This window comes from Pinus tabuliformis, chromosome 9 (assembly GCF_031772625.1).
Source record: "Pinus tabuliformis cultivar Carrire ecotype Pingquan chromosome 9, CPIR1, whole genome shotgun sequence".
NCBI classification, from domain to species: Eukaryota; Viridiplantae; Streptophyta; class Pinopsida; order Pinales; family Pinaceae; genus Pinus; species Pinus tabuliformis.
The window spans coordinates 1,989,215,591-1,989,234,262 of NC_142307.1; the positions used below are offsets into that span (position 1 = coordinate 1,989,215,591).

Sequence of the window (18,672 nt, forward strand, 5' to 3'; positions counted from 1 at the left end):
AAGAAGTAGAGCATATCTGTGTTACACCCACCTCCGAAATAATTTTGAGAATTGAAAAAATACCCCCTCTGGATGTATTCTATAGCCCATAGCATAAGGGCATGGTGAAAAGGCAAATAAAGAAAAGAAAATTGGACTCTATAGGTGTTACTACCCCTGAAAATGAACTAATGGATGTTCTGTGGAAGGACTTGCATGTCGATCCATCCGCCAACCTAACTAGACTCTCGCAGTTTGCAGGTGCTTATGCTACAACGACCATAGAAAAAGCAACAGAAGTCCAAATGTTTCTTAGAGAAAAGGAAAATAAAATAACATCGCTTGAGCAACAATTACAACAAGTCAAATCCGACTAGCAGGCAAAGATACAGTTGGCCAAACTTCAACTGGTATTTGAACATATGCAAATAGAACATCGAACTAGCTTAGCCGAGAAGGAAGCACAAGTGCAGGAAATAACTAATCTACATAAAGACGATCCAAAAATTGATCAGTTTATTACCAAAGCACTCGGACTTAATTCCCAGTTGACACATCAGAAAGAATTACTGTGCCAGAAGATTTCACACTGGAAATCTTATTGCGAAACAAGTGATAAACTGACAAGTCAAGTCGTAGAAACGCGACTTGAATATGATGATATCTTTAAAAAGGTATCTATTTTCATCGCATGGCCAAATATAGAGGAGGGGAGAAAAGTCAACCTGCCCAAGCTAGAAGAATCACAAGGAAATTTTGTTTGCAAGTTAGGATTCTTAGCTTAAAGAAGCAGAAAAGGCAACACCAGCCGCAGCAGCAACAACAAAAATTATCATAGAAAATATCAATGAGAATTTGCATGGTGCCAATCTAGTGGCAGAGTCCATTCCAGGGTTCCTTCCAGATGCGAAACAGCTCGAGCAACAATGGAAACAGGCAGCGGAAGAAAAAACGGAAGTGATAAGGAAAACGATCAGGCTAGACTGGGAGGCGTATTGGCAACATTTGGTCAAGCCTCACAACCAATGGATGACCCTGAGATTCCTAACCACTTATGCCAAGAAAATGGTGCTAGCACTGACCGATGTCATATTTAATGGTCAGTTGAAAGCTGAAGTCAGCCAGCCTACACAACTGAAGCCTATGGTGGATATTTGTGATCTGAAGGATCAAACGCAACATAGTTAATCACCTTGTTTACTTTAATTTTGATTTTATTTTTGCGTAAATTCACGCAGGTCGTTTAAACCTCCTCAACTATTTTTGTAATAATCTATTTTTAGTTTTATAGCTTTAGTATTTAAACTTCTCTCATGCATTTAGAGAGGGTTCCATAATTTTATCAGAAACTCTCTTCAAAACATGCACTTTTGTCCATTTGAGGAAGTTCTGGTCAAATATATGGAACAGGATTTATTTTTATCTGATTTAGCATCTTCTACTGAAATTGCACTTTTGTACTCTTAGATGATGTTGAATGGATTGAAGATAGATCAATATTGCTGAAACGCATGAGTAGGACATATTATAAATGGTACTTTTTTCTCGTAATCCTTTTTACTTATGTATTAAGCAATCATTTCTTTCCGAATTATTTATGTATGCAAGTCTGAATTTTGATTACCATTATTGCACTTCTGTATGATGATGATCTTTATTTTATGTTGAATATATGAATAACTCTTTATGTGATATATTTCTCACAATCGTTTTGGCTAACTTTTTGTATGAAATGATTATTGTTAAAAAAGATTCACTTCTAATCGTAATTGAATGATCTTTATTACCAATTGCTTTTAGAAATTATTGTGGATCGCATATATCAAGTTTATCCCGGGTATATATGATTATATAGTTTTTTAAAATTAAAAGTTAAATGCATTTGTGATTGATTAGTTTAGACTAGATTAATGTTAGCTTAAACATTACTCTAAAACATCACACATCACCCCATTTAGAAAAAGTATTAAACAGATTGGGAAACTGGTCCCATTATCCCCAGTCGGAGCCACTACTCCAAACGGAAAAGGAGCTACCAACCAAGGTCTAGACCGGGTGGTTTTCGCCCATGTTGAGGCAACGATTTTTGAGGCTTTAATAGCATCTAAGTTAGATCTTATTCCTTGTGAGATAAGAATTGAATTGGAAATTTTGTTATTAATCTAAACTACTTTCTTAATTTAATTATGTTATGTTTTATGGTGGAATTGGTTTTATTGGAATAGGAATGATGAGGAAGTACAACCAAGACCTCTAAGTTAGAGCCTCTTCCTTGTTGACTGTACTCCACATAAAATCTTTGCACCTTTGCTTTTAGATCAGAATTTCAATGCTTTCTTTACAATCAGTAATTTACATTTGTAATATGCATTTCCATTATTTTCATCTAAACAACTACTTCCTACACTAGTTTAATCTAAGATTCCATAAAATTTGGTTTGCTTCTAAGTCTACCAACCCAGATTGATAAGTAAAATATATGCTCTAATTTATCCCAATAAATTAGACTGACACCTCTCAACAAGGGAGAAATTTTCGACGACATCATAAGTCCCATCTCAATTGTCTCATCATCGTCATCAAGTCATATCTTTTCTCTATTCATCTACTGAACACTCTCAAATCTAAAGAGTAAGAATCATCATAGGGGAGCTCTAGATACCACCCTATATCCAAGGACAATAGTGTTGAGAAATCTAGGGAATTAGGATTAGGAGATTTCTCTCTAATGATAACTCCTTGTGAAATTTTTTTACTTCTTTAGATTAGAATCTTCATTTTACTTATATTATTATAGATTTCTTCTTCATCAAATAGTTACCAAAGCATAAACAAGATAAAGACAAGAGACACAAAATATAGGTGATCATCCAGGGCCACAACCTCTCCAACTTGAGAGGAAAACCCAAAACAAATTCTTCTTCTTATAGAGACTTCAATTGACAAATACCAAGACCATGACCAAGACTCCTGACACAATAACCTCTCCAAGACCAAGTCACAAGCCTTACTAATTGAACTTCTTCTTCTTTGAGTCAACGATGGTCAAACTTCTTCCTTCTTCCACTAGCTCAACTATCCTTCAGATTTTGATCCCTTAGATTAGACATGTAACTCTTGGCCTTACTTTAGAAACCCTAGTTTCAGTACTTGAGAGAGAATTTGTTCCTCAATTTTCTTCGCCTGAAATGGAGACTCTTGTTCCTTAACTCGGCTTGAGAATCCACTTGATCTCTTCCTAAATCTGCCCTCTGAAGATGAATGTGGTGTCTCATCCCATTCTGTAGTAGACAACACTATATTCTCGCCTGTGTGAAGGTGTTAGTCCAAAAAAAATTATAAAATGAACTCGATGATGCTCCTTCTTTCTTCACTTGGTGATAGGACCTTTCTTGAGATCTTCACACTTATATTCCTCACTTTCTTGCTTGTCTAAATTGTGTTCTCAAATGAAGGCCAAGCTATTGTATATATAGAGATCTTGATCCTTGAAATAGGCCAACTTGTCATTCTAGAAACATCTTCATCTATTTTGAAGGCCAACATGAGGAAGAGCTTGTGACAAGGTTTTGGAGGGTTTGTGACACAATTAACTTTGTTTTTTACAATGTACAATATGCCTAAATGGGTCTTCATACCTTGACATTGACTTAATAGAATTTATGACATGATGACCAACCCTAAATGCTCGCAATGGGACCCTTAACTACAAAATAAAATTCCTTGATCATGAAACCCATGATTCAAGCATTACAAAAATAATTTTACTTATCTTCTTTACATCAACTACATAAAATCATGATTACACATGTCATTATGAAAAGCGAACCTAGTTACACTTTTCAACGCTCCCTCTTAACTAGAGAGGTATTCATAATCCATACAAGGTACTTGGACATTCTCAATCTGAATAATTCTCATAAGAAGAGTTGGATTGGTAACCCTTATTTTTAGCATCATATCATCTAGCATTGTCATATAGCAAGGTCTTGACTAACAACTCTATCTCTCCACAAGATCAGATCACAATGCTGACTAGAACAATGACTTATAGACACCTTCATCATTGTCTCTCTCGGAACATACCCCACCCAAGTTCTCTCAGAGTATGTTCCCTGTTAGCGCTTGAATTTGACCTCAGGCTGAAAAGGACAAAATCCAAGGCAACATCAAACCACTTAGCCTCGTAGCTAGCCCTACGGGGCAGGAGAGGGCTCTCTCCGGGTCTATCTCAGTGAAAGGTCTTCAAAGGGCGGAGATGACCAACTAAGAACACTGATTTTAGGCTAGTAAATTGATAGGGAAAGTTTGATCTTAAATTTTTAGAGTTTTGTTGGAAAACTGAGCACAACAATTTTGGGTGCGAGGATGAGACACAGTTTTTGCAGAGGTCTTTTTGGGGCAAGGTAGGAGATTGTCTTGATGCCTTTGAATTAAGTGAATGGATAGAAATGACCGGTGAGGAGCTAAAGAGAGCAAGAAACTTTCGAGAGTTCTCTTTAGACAGAGGAAAACATAGATATTAAGCAAACTTAAAGGCAGAGCATATAAATTATGAATTCTACCTTAACACTTCATTTACTTAATGTGCAGAAAAGAGAAGTTGGAAAATGATACACATAACACACTTACAAGTACAAGAGAGAAGCACACCATCAACACAAATAACCACAGGAATCCCAAATAGTGCTGCAAAACCCTGGTCTTTCCTTTGCCAAAATTGCAGAGATACAAAGAGTAATGTCTAAGCTTATCCCTCAAGATTCCAACCATGAAAATGACTAAGAAAATACATAATATAGGAAAGCTAACACCTTTCCTTGCCTCTAAAATCTAGGCAGTCAAAACCACTTGCTTCTATAAGCTAGGAAGCCAATTCATTCATTAAATTTTTGACTTTTTATGAATGAATCTTCTAGAAGAGATAAATAAGTGCCATGACATCATAAAATTACATCAATTACATCAAGGAGGATGAAAAATCACTCCAAAAAGTCAAAACTAGTCGAATCTGCGTTTTGCTGAGCTATAGGTGAAAATCTGGCAAATTTCCCTGATGCGTAGCGCCCTAATTCTCAAAGCGTAGCGCACCTTTGAGCCAACGTTTGAGGCACTTCCCGGCATCCAAATGAGGAAAAAGTAGGCTTTTTGGAAAGGTCTGGATGTCTAATTTCCAAAACAAGTGGAATTGCTCAATTTGGTGTCCATTTGCCCCTCCAAAATTGCAATCTCCCAAGACTGCTTCCTGTGTGTCCAAAAAGTGGCAGAAAGTCATTTTTTGCATGTTTTTTGACCTTCTGAGGGCTCAAAACCTGATGAAATGTCTTGGAAATTGCTGAGAAAGTGTAATTTGTCATGAAAAATCCAAAAATGCTGATTTTTTTAGAAATGGACTTGCCCATCTTCAGGGTAGCGCGCGGCGCGCCACGCGTTGAGGGCAAAAACCTGCTTTTTGACCAAAAAATTCAAAAATGACCAAAATTGCTCCAAATTCTCTGAAATTTGAGCTGAAGGTGTGTCATTAAGTACCATGCTCCTTCAAAGAGGCTTTGGCCAAAATTTGGAGTGGATCGGGCCTTTTTCTCCGTTTTAGTGCTTTTCTCAACCTCCTTGGATCTGGCGATTGTATTTTGACATTTCTCTAAAACCATGACACCTGTGTAAAAAGTGAAGGAGGTTTTTCTTCTTTGGCATGTTGTGGACAAACACCTCTCTTAGTTTTCCAAAATTCATCTTTGATTGCTCTGAAACATCTTTTGAGTGAAACTTATCCCGATGTGTGAAACAAGGAATTTTGTCGAAATGAAGCGAAATGAAGGGGATAAGAGGCTTCTAAATTCTTGGGGAAATTTTTAGAAGTAGGGAGGGATGTTAGGAAGCAGGGGAAAGTGTAATCGCGGAGATCGAGTGAGGGGAAGGGGTCCAAAAGGGAAAAACACAGGCCCAACCTAGAAAATTGCCAGGTTGTAGCAAGAAACTAGGGTTTGTGCGAAAATGAGAAATTTGGTGGATCTAAGGGATGGGAAGCATTTAATAAGGTACTTTAAGGATAGGGGAAGGTGTATGAACATCAGGATACAAGTTTTGCCGATGATTTGACTGTCCAAGAGAAATTGCCTTCAAAACCCTAGGAGAGGGAAATGACCTTACCTAGGCGCAACTGAAGCATGAACAAGGTGTAAAATAACTCATTAGACACTGAGATGATAATGACAAACCTATGAATGATGATAGACTCAGCTGAATAGTGACATAGATTGGCATTTGGGCAACTTTGAAAAGAGTGAGAGCAAACCCTAGACCTAATGCCTAATGACCAAATTTTGCTTGAAGACTCACTGAAATGACAAAATTTGACCTTGACACTTCAAAATCACTTTGTAAGAGCACGTTTGATCACTGGAGGAAGGCTGGAAAGACTGACACTAACATTCCCCAGGACTATTCTTATCTTGGATTCCCATTCCTCTATGACTACTGTTATCCTGGATGCCCTAACTCATTCTCAAAGAGTATTGGATGCCAGATGTTTATCCAATCCTCCATTTTGTCTTCCCAAGTGAAGACAAGAATGATGTGCCTATCTCCCCTCATGGACTTCACTAAGAATTACGGTTGTTAGTCCCGGTCTAGTTCATGACACATGAAGTAGAGAACCATATATGTCACTCTCTCTTAAACAGGGATGACCAATCCATTCCATAAAATAAATGTACCCAAGTTCCATCTTAATCAAGGAATTGCTTCCAGCAGCTCTTTAGGTGGAGATCATGGGACAACCAACTTCTTGTAGAAATCCTTCCTTTGATGTTATGAATTTCCTTTATAGAGTCTACATCTTTTGAGACTTCTTCGTAGGGCATGGACCATCCATCAATTTCATCCATGAGTTAGTCATGTCATCATTCCTTTCATTGGAAAGTGATCCATTAGTCCACATATGGTCTTCGTTCATGCCATGCTTCCTTCTTCATGTCATGTTACCTTAAGGATATTTCATCCTGTCACATGTGCATCAGTTGCGGAAGAAATTCATAGTTCTTCCCTTGGCAACCCTATATAAGCCCATCCAAATATCATTCAAAAATAAGAAATGAACACTGAATCAAAATTACCTGTGTGATGGTCATTCATCATCACATTTTTTTGTTTGCATTAGCATCTGATATAAATATTGACAAGTCTCTAAAAGATATATACTATCAAGGGTCTCTTTCTTTTCCAGACTTCATTAGAGTCTTCATATCTTTCATGGAGATATCATAGTCAAATATTTCAGTCCTTAGATGTTGATTGCCTCTTCCATAGTTGCATATTTCATGATCTCTTCCTTTCTTTCTTCACACATTTCTTTTCTAGGAACTTCTAATCAGAGTTCCTCCAATTTTCGTCAACCACCTCATATTTCATATGAGGACATATTATGTTGATTTCATCTAGTCAATGTGTGAACCATGCATTCCTGCATCCTTTCAAAGGAGGAGATCCTTTCTTTTAATCATGTTGTTGAGTTAAAACATTTACCCATGTTACCTATAACCATATGACATGACTCTACATTATCAAATACAAGCATACATACCTCATTTTCCTTTTGGTCATCTAGACTTCCTTCAGTAACTTCCTTGATTGAAAGATCTTCAATTCCTTGATTTTCTTCACTTCTTTTGGCATCATACCATCCTTCCATGAATTCCTACAAGTTGGATTTCTTGATGAACCACTTTCTTCCTTTTATTGGTGAACCTTCTGATGAATATTCCAACAGAGGATCTTGAGTATCCTCATCCAACAAATGTTTCATCTTAGCTGATGTATGATGAGCTTTGTACTAGATGATTTTTTCTTTTTCCATAAGTACAACTTATGCTTCTAATGAGGTTACCAATAGTTATGTCCTTCCATAAGTGACTGCCATAGACTCCAACTATATTTCATGCTTCTCTATGATGATGTCACGATCTCTTGCTCTTAATATTTCTATGATGCCATAATGCATCCTATCATTATTTATAAATAACCCATGATATCCATATCTTACAACAGAAAAACTTGAAACATAAACTTGAAAAGAACTAGGTGAGGAAGACTATCTCAGTCATAGTAGAGATGTTTTATTTCCTCTTTCTTGGATTTCTTTCTTTCAGCTTCCTCCACTTCTTCGGTGATATGGGCTTCTTATATACCTCTTGTGTTATTGTCCTTCTTGAGCTTAAGACAATCTCTTTTGTAATTCCATTATTCTTGACATCCATAGCATTGAACCTATGGATTGGTGGACCTTAGAGTAGATCCTTTTCTGTTTGGATTGGTGGCTCCGACTGGGGATTATGGGACCAATTTCCCTTAATATAAATGATAAAAATGGATGAAGTATGTATGTGTGAAACTTATGATTAATGAAACTTGAGAATAAAGAAATATATAAATTAGCTATTAATCTATCTATCCCAGGAAAGCTTATTCTGTATATGTGATCTAAATAGAATTTCATAAACAATAAGACAATATAGATTATCAAATGATCATGAAGTTAAAACAATGAATGATAGCTAAAATTTAATTAAATAGTTAATTAAATTTTGCTGATAAAACTTATCACATATATATGATTTTGTTATTTATACATACAGTATATGATTTCAATCGTACATGACAATAGTGAAAAATGTAAGATTTCTTTCATTCATGCATGTAGTAAACATAAATTGAATAACCACTTAACTCATAAAACACAAGAAAAATAAATAGATAATAGTACCCAATCTATTATGACTCTGCTCATGAGAAAAACAATATCGGTCCAACCTTCTATTAAGATTACTTGAGTTACAATAGTGTAAACAAAAGTTTTCTCCACAAAATTCAGACCCCTTCTCCATTCAAATGAAGGGGATTTATAGTTTTCAAACAAAATACAAATATAGAAAAGAAGAATAAAAGTCTGGAGCAGTTTTAACAAACACCGCTTAAAATAAAACCATAAGACAATTTTAGATTTTGTTACAACAATCCAGCTAAGACTTTGAAGAAGACTGTTCTCCCATATATTGCCACAGTTCATAGATATCTGTCATAGGCTTCAATTCAGGTGGAGACCGTGGTTGAATGCACATCTGACCAGTGAATACTGCATCCCTGAATGTTGGTTACATATGAGTATTCATGTTGGATAGACATCTCAGCATTAACCACTGACTATGAGGTTTAACTAAAAAATGCCAATGGCATTCTAAGTTAACCTTTGACAGTTTTTTAATGCTTTCGACCTTCTTCTTTGATAATTCCTGCCATGTCTTGGTCAATAATTTAATATTAGGCAGAGTTCCCTCGGGGCAGTCTGGAATAAGGTTGGTCTGTAGTAAATTGTCACTAATAGATTTAGTGAGGTCATTAGAAATATACCTGGCACTGAATATCGTTGTCTCTGCATGTTTAAGTCTGATTTCCCAATCTTAGAAGACTATCTCCTTTTGTGACTCTTCAATTGTAGGGAGATTGGTTAATCTCCCTTCAACACTTTCTTACCATGTTATATAATCTAAGATTTTCTCCTCAATTTCTTCAAAGTATGTCCTCAGATTGGACAACTAATTCACCAATGTATTGAGTTTTTGACATAAATCATGAATAATGGCTAATTTTTGACAAAAAGTAATATGTTGTTGAACAAGGAGAGTATTTAATTCTCCTGCTTCCTTTTTGAATTCAGCCAATTCAGGATTAATCTTCAATTGTTCAATATTGTGTTGTAACTCTTGGATTTGAGTATCTCGAATTTTCAAATCAGATTCATGTTGAAGCTTCAAGGCATCAAAATTATTTTGAAGTTCTGCAAGTTGTGCTTGCCACTGTTGAGCAATCATTTGCTTCTCATTCTCCATACCTTGTTCCAACTACATAATTATTTCATCCTTTTCTTTCATAAGTTGTTGTACTTTGGTGGCCTTGTCTATGGTGGCAGAAGCATATGCTCCTGCAAACTGTGAGAGCCTCCCAAGATCCTCTGCAGGAGTAGATTGAGATCCTTTCCATACTACTTAAAATGGAGTATTTTCAGGGACTAAGGCCTAGGTTTGATCAATATTCTTTCTTTTTCTTTGTATTTTTACAAAAACTTTATGTTGTGGACTATAAAATATGTCAAGAGGAGGAATCTCTTCGACCCTTAAAATGAACTCAAAGGTCGGGAATTATGGGATGATTTATATGTCATCAGTATACAAAGTTCTGTCGAATTCCCAATAGCAAGTGGGTTTTTTTCTATAATTTCAGGAGTATGTGAAACTTTCTCCTGCAATGGAGTCTTTAGATCTTGAGGCCCTGTTTCTTGAATAACTTGATTAAATTGTTCCCATATTGCATCAAGTTTGTTATCTGGTAGAGTTTCTTCCACTTGAGAAGAAGAGGAAGTACCTGTCTCTTTTGCTTGGGATACATCAGTAACTTGTGCTGAAATAGCCAAGACTTTACCTTTTTCGGTGTTTTGTTGAGGGAACTTCAATAAATCCATAGGCAAATAAGATATCCTTTTATCCTTGTACTGATTAAATTGAGTTATCTCCTTTGGATTTAACTGTGTTGTTGCTAGTTTCATAACCATTGAATAGAAAGAGGTTGATTCAAATAAGTCATCAAACTTATCTAGCTCAAAAATAAATTTCCTGCTACTTGATTATGCAGTGACCTTCTCGGCAATTTCCCTAGGATCATATTGCCTACTCGAAATAGTTGGGAATTTTAAATTTCTAATCTCTTTAATCTCAAGACCATCATGTTTATAATTATCTAGAGCATACACACCACATTGATTAGGAAAAGTAGGCCACATTGTCTTTTTAGCATGACTCAGGACCTTTGAAATACCATGTCCTACAGTCTGGTAAGCTATTTCTCAAGAAAGAAGTTTATCAATGACATATAAGGGAGAAACATGGGGATCTTCAAGACTACCAAAGATCGGGACATAATTGAAGGATTCTTCTCCAAACTAGTTCCCAATTGATAGCAAGTCATTGTTAGATTCAGGTGAAACCCTAGGGGCCTTCTTATCAAAGACACTTTGGTTGGATGAGCAACATTACTCCATGGAAAATTTTATAATAATGAGGATGAAATTTTGATTCCCAGAGTATATCATGATAAATATGGATAGGATTAGGGTCTTCTATAGTCCATCTCCATCGGGCCATAGAATAAAAATCAGAGGTGAAATAGATGGCATCCATTATATAGGCGCTCATATAAAAAGGGGAAACCACGTTTTGTGAAAATATACATTTTCTCCTATAATCCATGATTTGAGTGGTTATATTATAAGACAATATGTTTCCCCAATCCATAATATATCCACCAGAGGTAGTATTAATGAGTGGTACCCATTGGTCAGAGAATTTTTGTGTATTAGGGTAACCATAGATTTTACATAACATAGTGACTATTTGACAATATGGACTAGCATGGGAAGCAACAAAATACATACCCTTATCTTCTCACTTATGTTTGTTAGGATCTCTTCTCCAATTTCTGATGGGATCTAATTGATTCTCGTTCTCTTTCATGAAATTTTATACAAAATGCTTGTCATATTTTTGTTGAGGTTGCGGCAGATGATACATTTTGCTCAAATCACTGTTGGTGAATGACCCAATGACTGTTTGTTTCTGAGTCATGAAATTCCTTTGTGAAATGTTCATATGATCAATAACCCATTTAACCATATATGTATAAGGAAGGATCTTGGTTCGGGCTGTAATCCTATGCAAGAATGAATTGGCGACATCATTGTAGGTAGTTTCAGAGACCGGGGTAGAATCATCAGTTGTAGTTGTTTTCTTTATTTCCCTGGGTCCTTCATCTTCAAAAAGATTATAAATAACTTCCCAAGAGGAGCTTCCAGCATCTGGAGAACAGGTTGTATATGAGAATAATGCAGGCATTTCAGTAGTTTCAAGTGGAGGAGTGACCAGTTGCTGTTGAACAATGAGTTTCTTCCTTGCTTTAGCTTCCCTAGACATTTGTAATGAATTTTGCTTGTCAGGACTGGCCTGTAATGGAAAACACAAGAATAAGCAGAAATTCCTTAACCAAAGAGTTCTTTAGGGAAAATAACTATTTTCCATAACGATTTATGTCTTTATGAGAAAATCCCAACGACATCAAGCTGCAATGATTAAATCATTTAAAACTTCAAAAAAACCATAAATTTGTTGATTTTGGCCATTAAATGATAAACATGCATTCACATGGGCCCTATACATGTCATCATATCGACGGATTTTATTAGGAAATCCTTAGGGATACACCTTTAAAACTTGTGATATCCTCACCTTCTGATAGGCATTATTCAAATATATAATGATTATGAGTTGTAAGCGGGAAGAGGCATCAGAGGTTCTATATCAGGGATGCAATATCAGAGATTTTAAAAGAGTGCCTCCCGATATAAAAGTTCTGATATGGATAGGAGGTGAATATCGGAGGATGAGGGACATTATAGGATCAGAGGATGAGGGATATCAGAGGTATTAGATATTGGAGGTTTTAAAGTGGCGCTTGCTCTTAAAGTTTTGATATATGGAAGCTCTGATATACTATGTGGTAGTCTTGTGGGGCTAGGATTTTCTTTATTATATCCATAAATTTGTGTTTATAACTTTAGACTTAAAGTATCATAAATTTTTAATCAGGGGAAAGTTTTATCGCGACTTTACTATAAGTAATGTTGCGATATTTAAATGTTCTGATAGAACTCTTCCGATAATACATTTTAAACAAAAGCCTATCGGGTTATTTGTGAATATTATATTTATGAGGCTAATCTCCGATATGAAAGCTCTGATAAGGGATATTTTCTTATTCAAAGGTGTTTTGGTGACAAAAAACTAAAAATTGCCTTATTTTATTAGAACCAAGGAACTTTATCAAAATTCAAAAGGGTCCCCATTATTTATTAGTTCAACTAATATAAAAATTAATGGGGAGTTGTTGAGTACTACAACATGTCCATAGCTCCAACTCAGAAATCAATTCATGTTCTAAGAAGTATGGCCTTGTTTCATGAGAAGAAAATTCTTCCACCATTATGGTCATCTTGCCATTCTACTCATTGCATGTGACTGCAAGACCTCTGGTGCTCCCATTCATGATGTTTTCTGTAACTGGTCAATATTTTCCCAGTTACAACAGTAAAATGGTTGAAGACTAGGCTATGTCATTGCAAAGGATTCAATAGCTGAGATGGTTGTTAGGAGTTGTAATCATTGCTAGTGAAGGAGTCCTGCCTAAAATTCATCAGTCTCTTTTGCCTAAGAAATCTGGAAAAGATAAAGGGCAGATTGGATCTGTTTCCTAAGAGTTTGATGCTCTCTTTTCCTGGTAAGCATTAGATGCTCTCTTTTCTTAAATATGGATTTATTTGTTAAATGTGAACAACATTGACATTTTATATTAAATCTATATACAAGCCTTGTGCCATCGTGGCACCTTAGTAAAGTTTTGGTAGTTTTTTGAAGCGATTGTGAGTGGGTCCTGCGCTGGTTTGATATCGAACTACTCGAGCATTATAGCGTACATAATAGGATGATCACTCTATATTCCAAGAGGAAAGGATATTGGTGTTGATGGAACATCATGAAAACATTCAAATGCATCTAAAAGCAACTTCATTCAGACTTTGAGTGTTATATCTCCTGGAAATTATATATTTATAACCTACCGAGATTATGTGGCTCATATGGATGAACTCTTTTTGTTGATGGTGATGAAAAAAAAATCAGATAGTGACATAGATAAAGACCAACTATCATAGCAATATCAAGGTATAGGTTGTATGAGTACGTTTGCAGCTGCAATAAGGATAAAATATTTTCTATGTTTTAACTATAAGTGCTCAATAATTGTATTTGTAAAATAGAATTGCAAGTGTGCATCAATTTTGTAATGTGGATAAGAGACTCAACCAGGGTAATGTCAAGAATATTGATTTTACACACCAGGATATCATCAATGATGTGATCAAGTCAGCCACCAACGGAATCCTCAAGTTCTCAATTCTTACATGAAAGCCATCCAATTTTAAAATTGTAAGAGATCCATTTCAGAAATCCACTGTTGCAGTGCATTATTTCTCTTGATATTTGGATCTTGCACTACTCTTACATTTGGTGTTTGTGCTAGTCCTTCTGTAACATTCAAATACATCTTATTTTTAACAAAGGTAGCAATTGTTTATTAGGTTTTGGGAGTACATTTGGATTCAAAAGGTTAAACTGTTGTAAAATGGGCGATGAGGTATTAGAATTACTAAACAATCTAATATTTTCTACCGTTGAGGACACAATCAAAATCAACAAAACCACTCTTGTTGATATTAAATTCTGTCTATAAAATGCACAATACCAAAATCGATTTTTTACAACTTGAATCTCAACTACAACAAGAAGAGCTGCAACAACGTAGTTGTCATTGTGAACTTGTTTTTGTTCAGAGCAATCCCTTTTTTGAGTAGGAAGTTGACTCCCATCAACATGCATAAATTTATCAAGTCATGGAAAGAAAAAAAATTCACGCAGAAGCAAAAATTCAACCAACATTTCCCAAGCCAATCATCATACCTTGGGAAGAGCTTGTCAAAAACAAGCATAAAATAGGTGTTGGATATGATAAGGAGGCTTCTCTTCACACTCAATATTACACAACGCCCATTCAGTTTCAGAGTGTTGGATTTCTTCATGACAATTCACCTTCATATGTTCCATATTTTGCTTCTCTTCCATAGTAGCAACAACAAAATGTTAAATTCCAACATTGTGACCGAGTTGGACATATGAAAGATCACTATTTTGATCTTCATCCATGTGAGCATTGTCATAAAACCACTCATTCTGCAAACAAATGCTTCAAAAACAAGCCTCTTGCAAAAACAAAGATTCATACTGGATGAATCGCTTCTTAGTAATGGGCTTCAAAATCCAAGAAGATATGTCAGTCATATGTCAGAACTTGTTCTAGAGTAGAGAACAGTCTTGCATTTGAGTTTTCTCCATCTTCTCACCTTGTATCTAGTGGGGAGGGAACTGATGGTCATGTACAAGCTTCAAAGCCACATCAAGCGAGCTTGAGCCACACCCTGAACCTACTTCCTAATTCAGAGTTGTAGCCAGAGACATAGAAGTTCAAGCGAGCCTGAACCACAACCTGCGATACCAAATTCAGAGTTGTAGCCAAAGATAAAGATGCCCCTGAACATGCCTTTGGTTGGTGGTCAACCTTAAACCATCTATTCTCTATTCTGGGTTGAAATTTGTGTGAAACCTAACTTTTGAGTCACTAACTTCGTTGATGTTATTGTATGCAGAATTGGAGAATGTTGGGCAGAAAGAGGCGGCATTAGAAGCTCTTCATGACTTGATAATGTCAAAACGACATAGATATTCATGGCAAAAACCTCTTGAAACAATAATGTTCAAATATGTGGAACTTTGCGTGGAACTGAGGCGTGGCAGGTTTGCAAAGGATGGGCTTATTCAGTATCGTAATGTATGCCAGCAAGTTAATGTGAGTTCATTGGAGGAGGTTATAAAGTATTTCCTGCATCTGTCTACTGAGAAGGCTGATGGAGCAGTACAGGCTACTTCTGGCCGGATTGCCTTGGATCATGTGGAGGACTTAGAGGCAGAGAAGAGGCCAGAGGACTTGATGCTCAGTTGTGTGAGTGTCAGTGGAGAGAAAGAGCAGGAGCTTGTTACACCCTGGCTTAAGTTTCTGTGGGAAACGTATAGGATTGTGCTCCAAGTACTTCGCAACAATTCGAAGGTGGAAGCATTATACGAGGTAAGCCTACTTGTAGTTTCCTTTTTCTTTTTTCGGAGTGTGTGTGTATTAATTGTTGTTATTAACTAATGCGGTTGGTTGCAATAACCAACCGTCCTGAAAATTTGGATGCATTGTCAAGCTGGATTGACCGTGGCCTATCTGGTTATGGCAAGTGTGGCATAATTTTGTTCCATAATATCATTAATTAATTAAACACAGAGGCATGTCTGTCCTCCTAATTAAGATGACCTGCTACCGGCTATAGCAGCTGCTGCGCCGGTATATGTATATTGGATTAGTTTTAATGCGTAATACAAATGTTAAAATGACATTTTTGGATTCGGGTGGCGGACTACAATATTCGTAATTGGATGGATGGATGGATGCACAGATGACTGCACAGCGAGCCTTCCGTTTCTGTTTGCAATATAAGCGGACAACAGAGTTCCGCCGGCTTTGTGAAATAATTCGTAATCACCTGGTCAATTTGACTAAGTACAGGGATCAAAAAGACATGCCTGATCTCAATCTACCTGAGACTTTGCAGCTTTACCTTGATACAAGGTTTGAGCAACTGAAGGTTGCAACCGAGCTTGAGCTCTGGCAGGTTGGTGAACTTATAACTAGTTTTAAACTTGTCATTTTCATGCTTTGCCTTGTAGTGTTAGATTAATGACAGACATGACATGGTTGGATGGATGTGCAGGAAGCTTTTCGGTCGATAGAAGATATTCATGGTGTTATGTGCATGGTTAAGAAGACTCCCAAGCCCCAAATGATGGCGATTTACTATTCAAAGCTAACAAAGATATTTTGGATATCAGAAAGTCATTTGTATCATGGTTATGCATGGTACAAGCTGTTTATCCTTCAAAAAAGATACAATAAAAACTTGACCCACAAGGATTTGCAGCTGATGGCATCATCTGTCTTGTTGGCGGCCATTTCTGTTATGCCCTACGATCACAAGCAGCATGGAGCTCACCATTCTGAACTGAAGAATGGCCAGCCTTTTGGATTTAGTTTGGATCCTAAAACGGACAACAAAGAAACGGTAGGATCCTAGTCTAGTTTAAATTAGGTGGTGTTCAAAGATTTCTAGTTGTAGCTGCTGAGATGCTTGCTTATTTATGTATGTACCTACAGTTCTTCCATTTTCTCTACTGATATATAAAATCTCTTTCTTTTTGTTTGTTTTTTCAGTTGTCACGTTTGGCCCTTATTTCTGAATTGGTGAGCATAACAAGTTCAAAAGTTATTATTGAAGTTATTGAAATGCCTCTTTTAAAATCTCTCCTCTCTCTGCAGCATGCAGTACATTTCTTTTTCGTCTTGAGTACATGCTACACGATTTTTTTGTGGGTAACCGGTCTCTTTATTGTGTGTCAGGTTTCCAAAGGTGTCATGACATATGTTCCGCAAACTGTCAAAGATTTGTATCATCTACTGGAAATTGATTTCCACCCTTTGGATCTCGCTGACAAAGTTCAGCCTTTGCTAGGCAAGCTCTCTGAACTTAGTGACAAATTGTCTTCAGCTTCGCCTGTCCCAGAAGTGCAGCTGGAGCAATACATTCCTGCTTTAGAAAGGCTAACTACTTTGAGAGTGTTACAACAGGTGATTGTTCAATTTAGTACCTACTTTCATTGTTTCAATATGAACTGTTTACTGCTTTTTAGTGTGATTTGTATTTGTGAACACTAAATTTACAACTTTTGGCATTGATGGGAGTAATTCTTCCTCTTCCTCTTAATTCATGCTTTTGTATTACGGTGGCAATTCGATCTGTTTCTCTGTGTGTTAAAGTGTTTACAGTTCTGATTTGTCTACTAAAATGTAAATGTAAATGTAGAGAGAGAGAGAGTTTGAAGCGATTTTAAATTAGGTTAACCCTTGATTAATGTTCCAGGTATCACAAGTGTATCAAACCATGAAAATCACAGCCCTTTCGAGGATGATACCATTTTCTGATTTTGCTGCCGTGGAGAAGCTGAGTGTGGATGCTGCCAAGTGCAATTTCTTACAGTTGAAAATTGACCATTTAAAAGGCATTGTCCAATTTGGCAGTCAGGTGAAGTAGTATTTGGTATTTTTGAGAATTTCCATTATTTAGAACACAAAAGGCTAATTAATGCGTCTATGTGCATGCATAATTCTAGGAGTATGATTGCTCTTGATAATTCTAGGATGTAGTTGTAATTTAGTTGGTGGATTTAATATTGGTGCAGGACCTTGAGTCGTCGGACAAGATTCGGAATCATTTAACTATTCTTGCAAAGCGCTTAAACAAGGGTAGGTGTCACGCCCCCTATTCTTTTTTCGTTTAATTGGCCGGGTGCGGCACCGCCTAAGTTAATAACTTTATCCATCGTTAATTAACTTTACGAACTACGCCTTCAACAATTCATAATAACATGAATTTAACATTATTAATGTGCGGAAACCATCAATAATACAAGAACGATAATAATAACCCAATAATATGCAAGAAGTAATCTTTTTATTATAATAGAGAAAGATTACAATGACCGGGAGCCGCGCTCCACCGGCGTTCATAAACAAGGAGGGCGCCCGCCCGTGCAAGAGCGCACGGCGGTCTGCCTCAACCTTAACCGAATATACAATATATAACATACACAAGTTCCTTCGTTGAACGGGCGGGCGCACCCGTGCACGACCCGTGCCCAACCCAAACCAAACTCCGTGTATACCTTGCGGGTGGGCGCCCTTGCGCACCACCGTTCACCCTACAACCGTGTAGCACAACACCGTCGCCCGGCTCGGCGGGCACATCCCTTTGTGCGACCTGCGGTAAACCTCTACTTCGCACCTTTTGTGCGCACCCAAGACTTGTGCGTAGATGCTCTGCGAGGAGGT

At 36.8% G+C, this 18,672-nt stretch overlaps 1 protein-coding gene across 1 annotated transcript in view; it reads left to right on the forward strand.

Moving 5' to 3' along the window:
- The window catches only part of LOC149156992 (eukaryotic translation initiation factor 3 subunit A-like), a 110,910-nt gene extending 92,788 nt beyond the window's left edge, over window positions 1-18,122 (forward strand). Inside the window, exons 3-9 of the mRNA XM_089444935.1 lie at window positions 15,338-15,813; window positions 16,187-16,402; window positions 16,502-16,849; window positions 16,999-17,028; window positions 17,185-17,412; window positions 17,705-17,866; window positions 18,024-18,122. Coding sequence (XP_089301061.1) covers window positions 15,338-15,813; window positions 16,187-16,402; window positions 16,502-16,849; window positions 16,999-17,028; window positions 17,185-17,412; window positions 17,705-17,866; window positions 18,024-18,122 — 1,559 coding nt within the window. The remainder of the gene's footprint in view (window positions 1-15,337; window positions 15,814-16,186; window positions 16,403-16,501; window positions 16,850-16,998; window positions 17,029-17,184; window positions 17,413-17,704; window positions 17,867-18,023) is intronic.
- The last annotated feature ends 550 nt before the right edge of the window (window positions 18,123-18,672 follow it).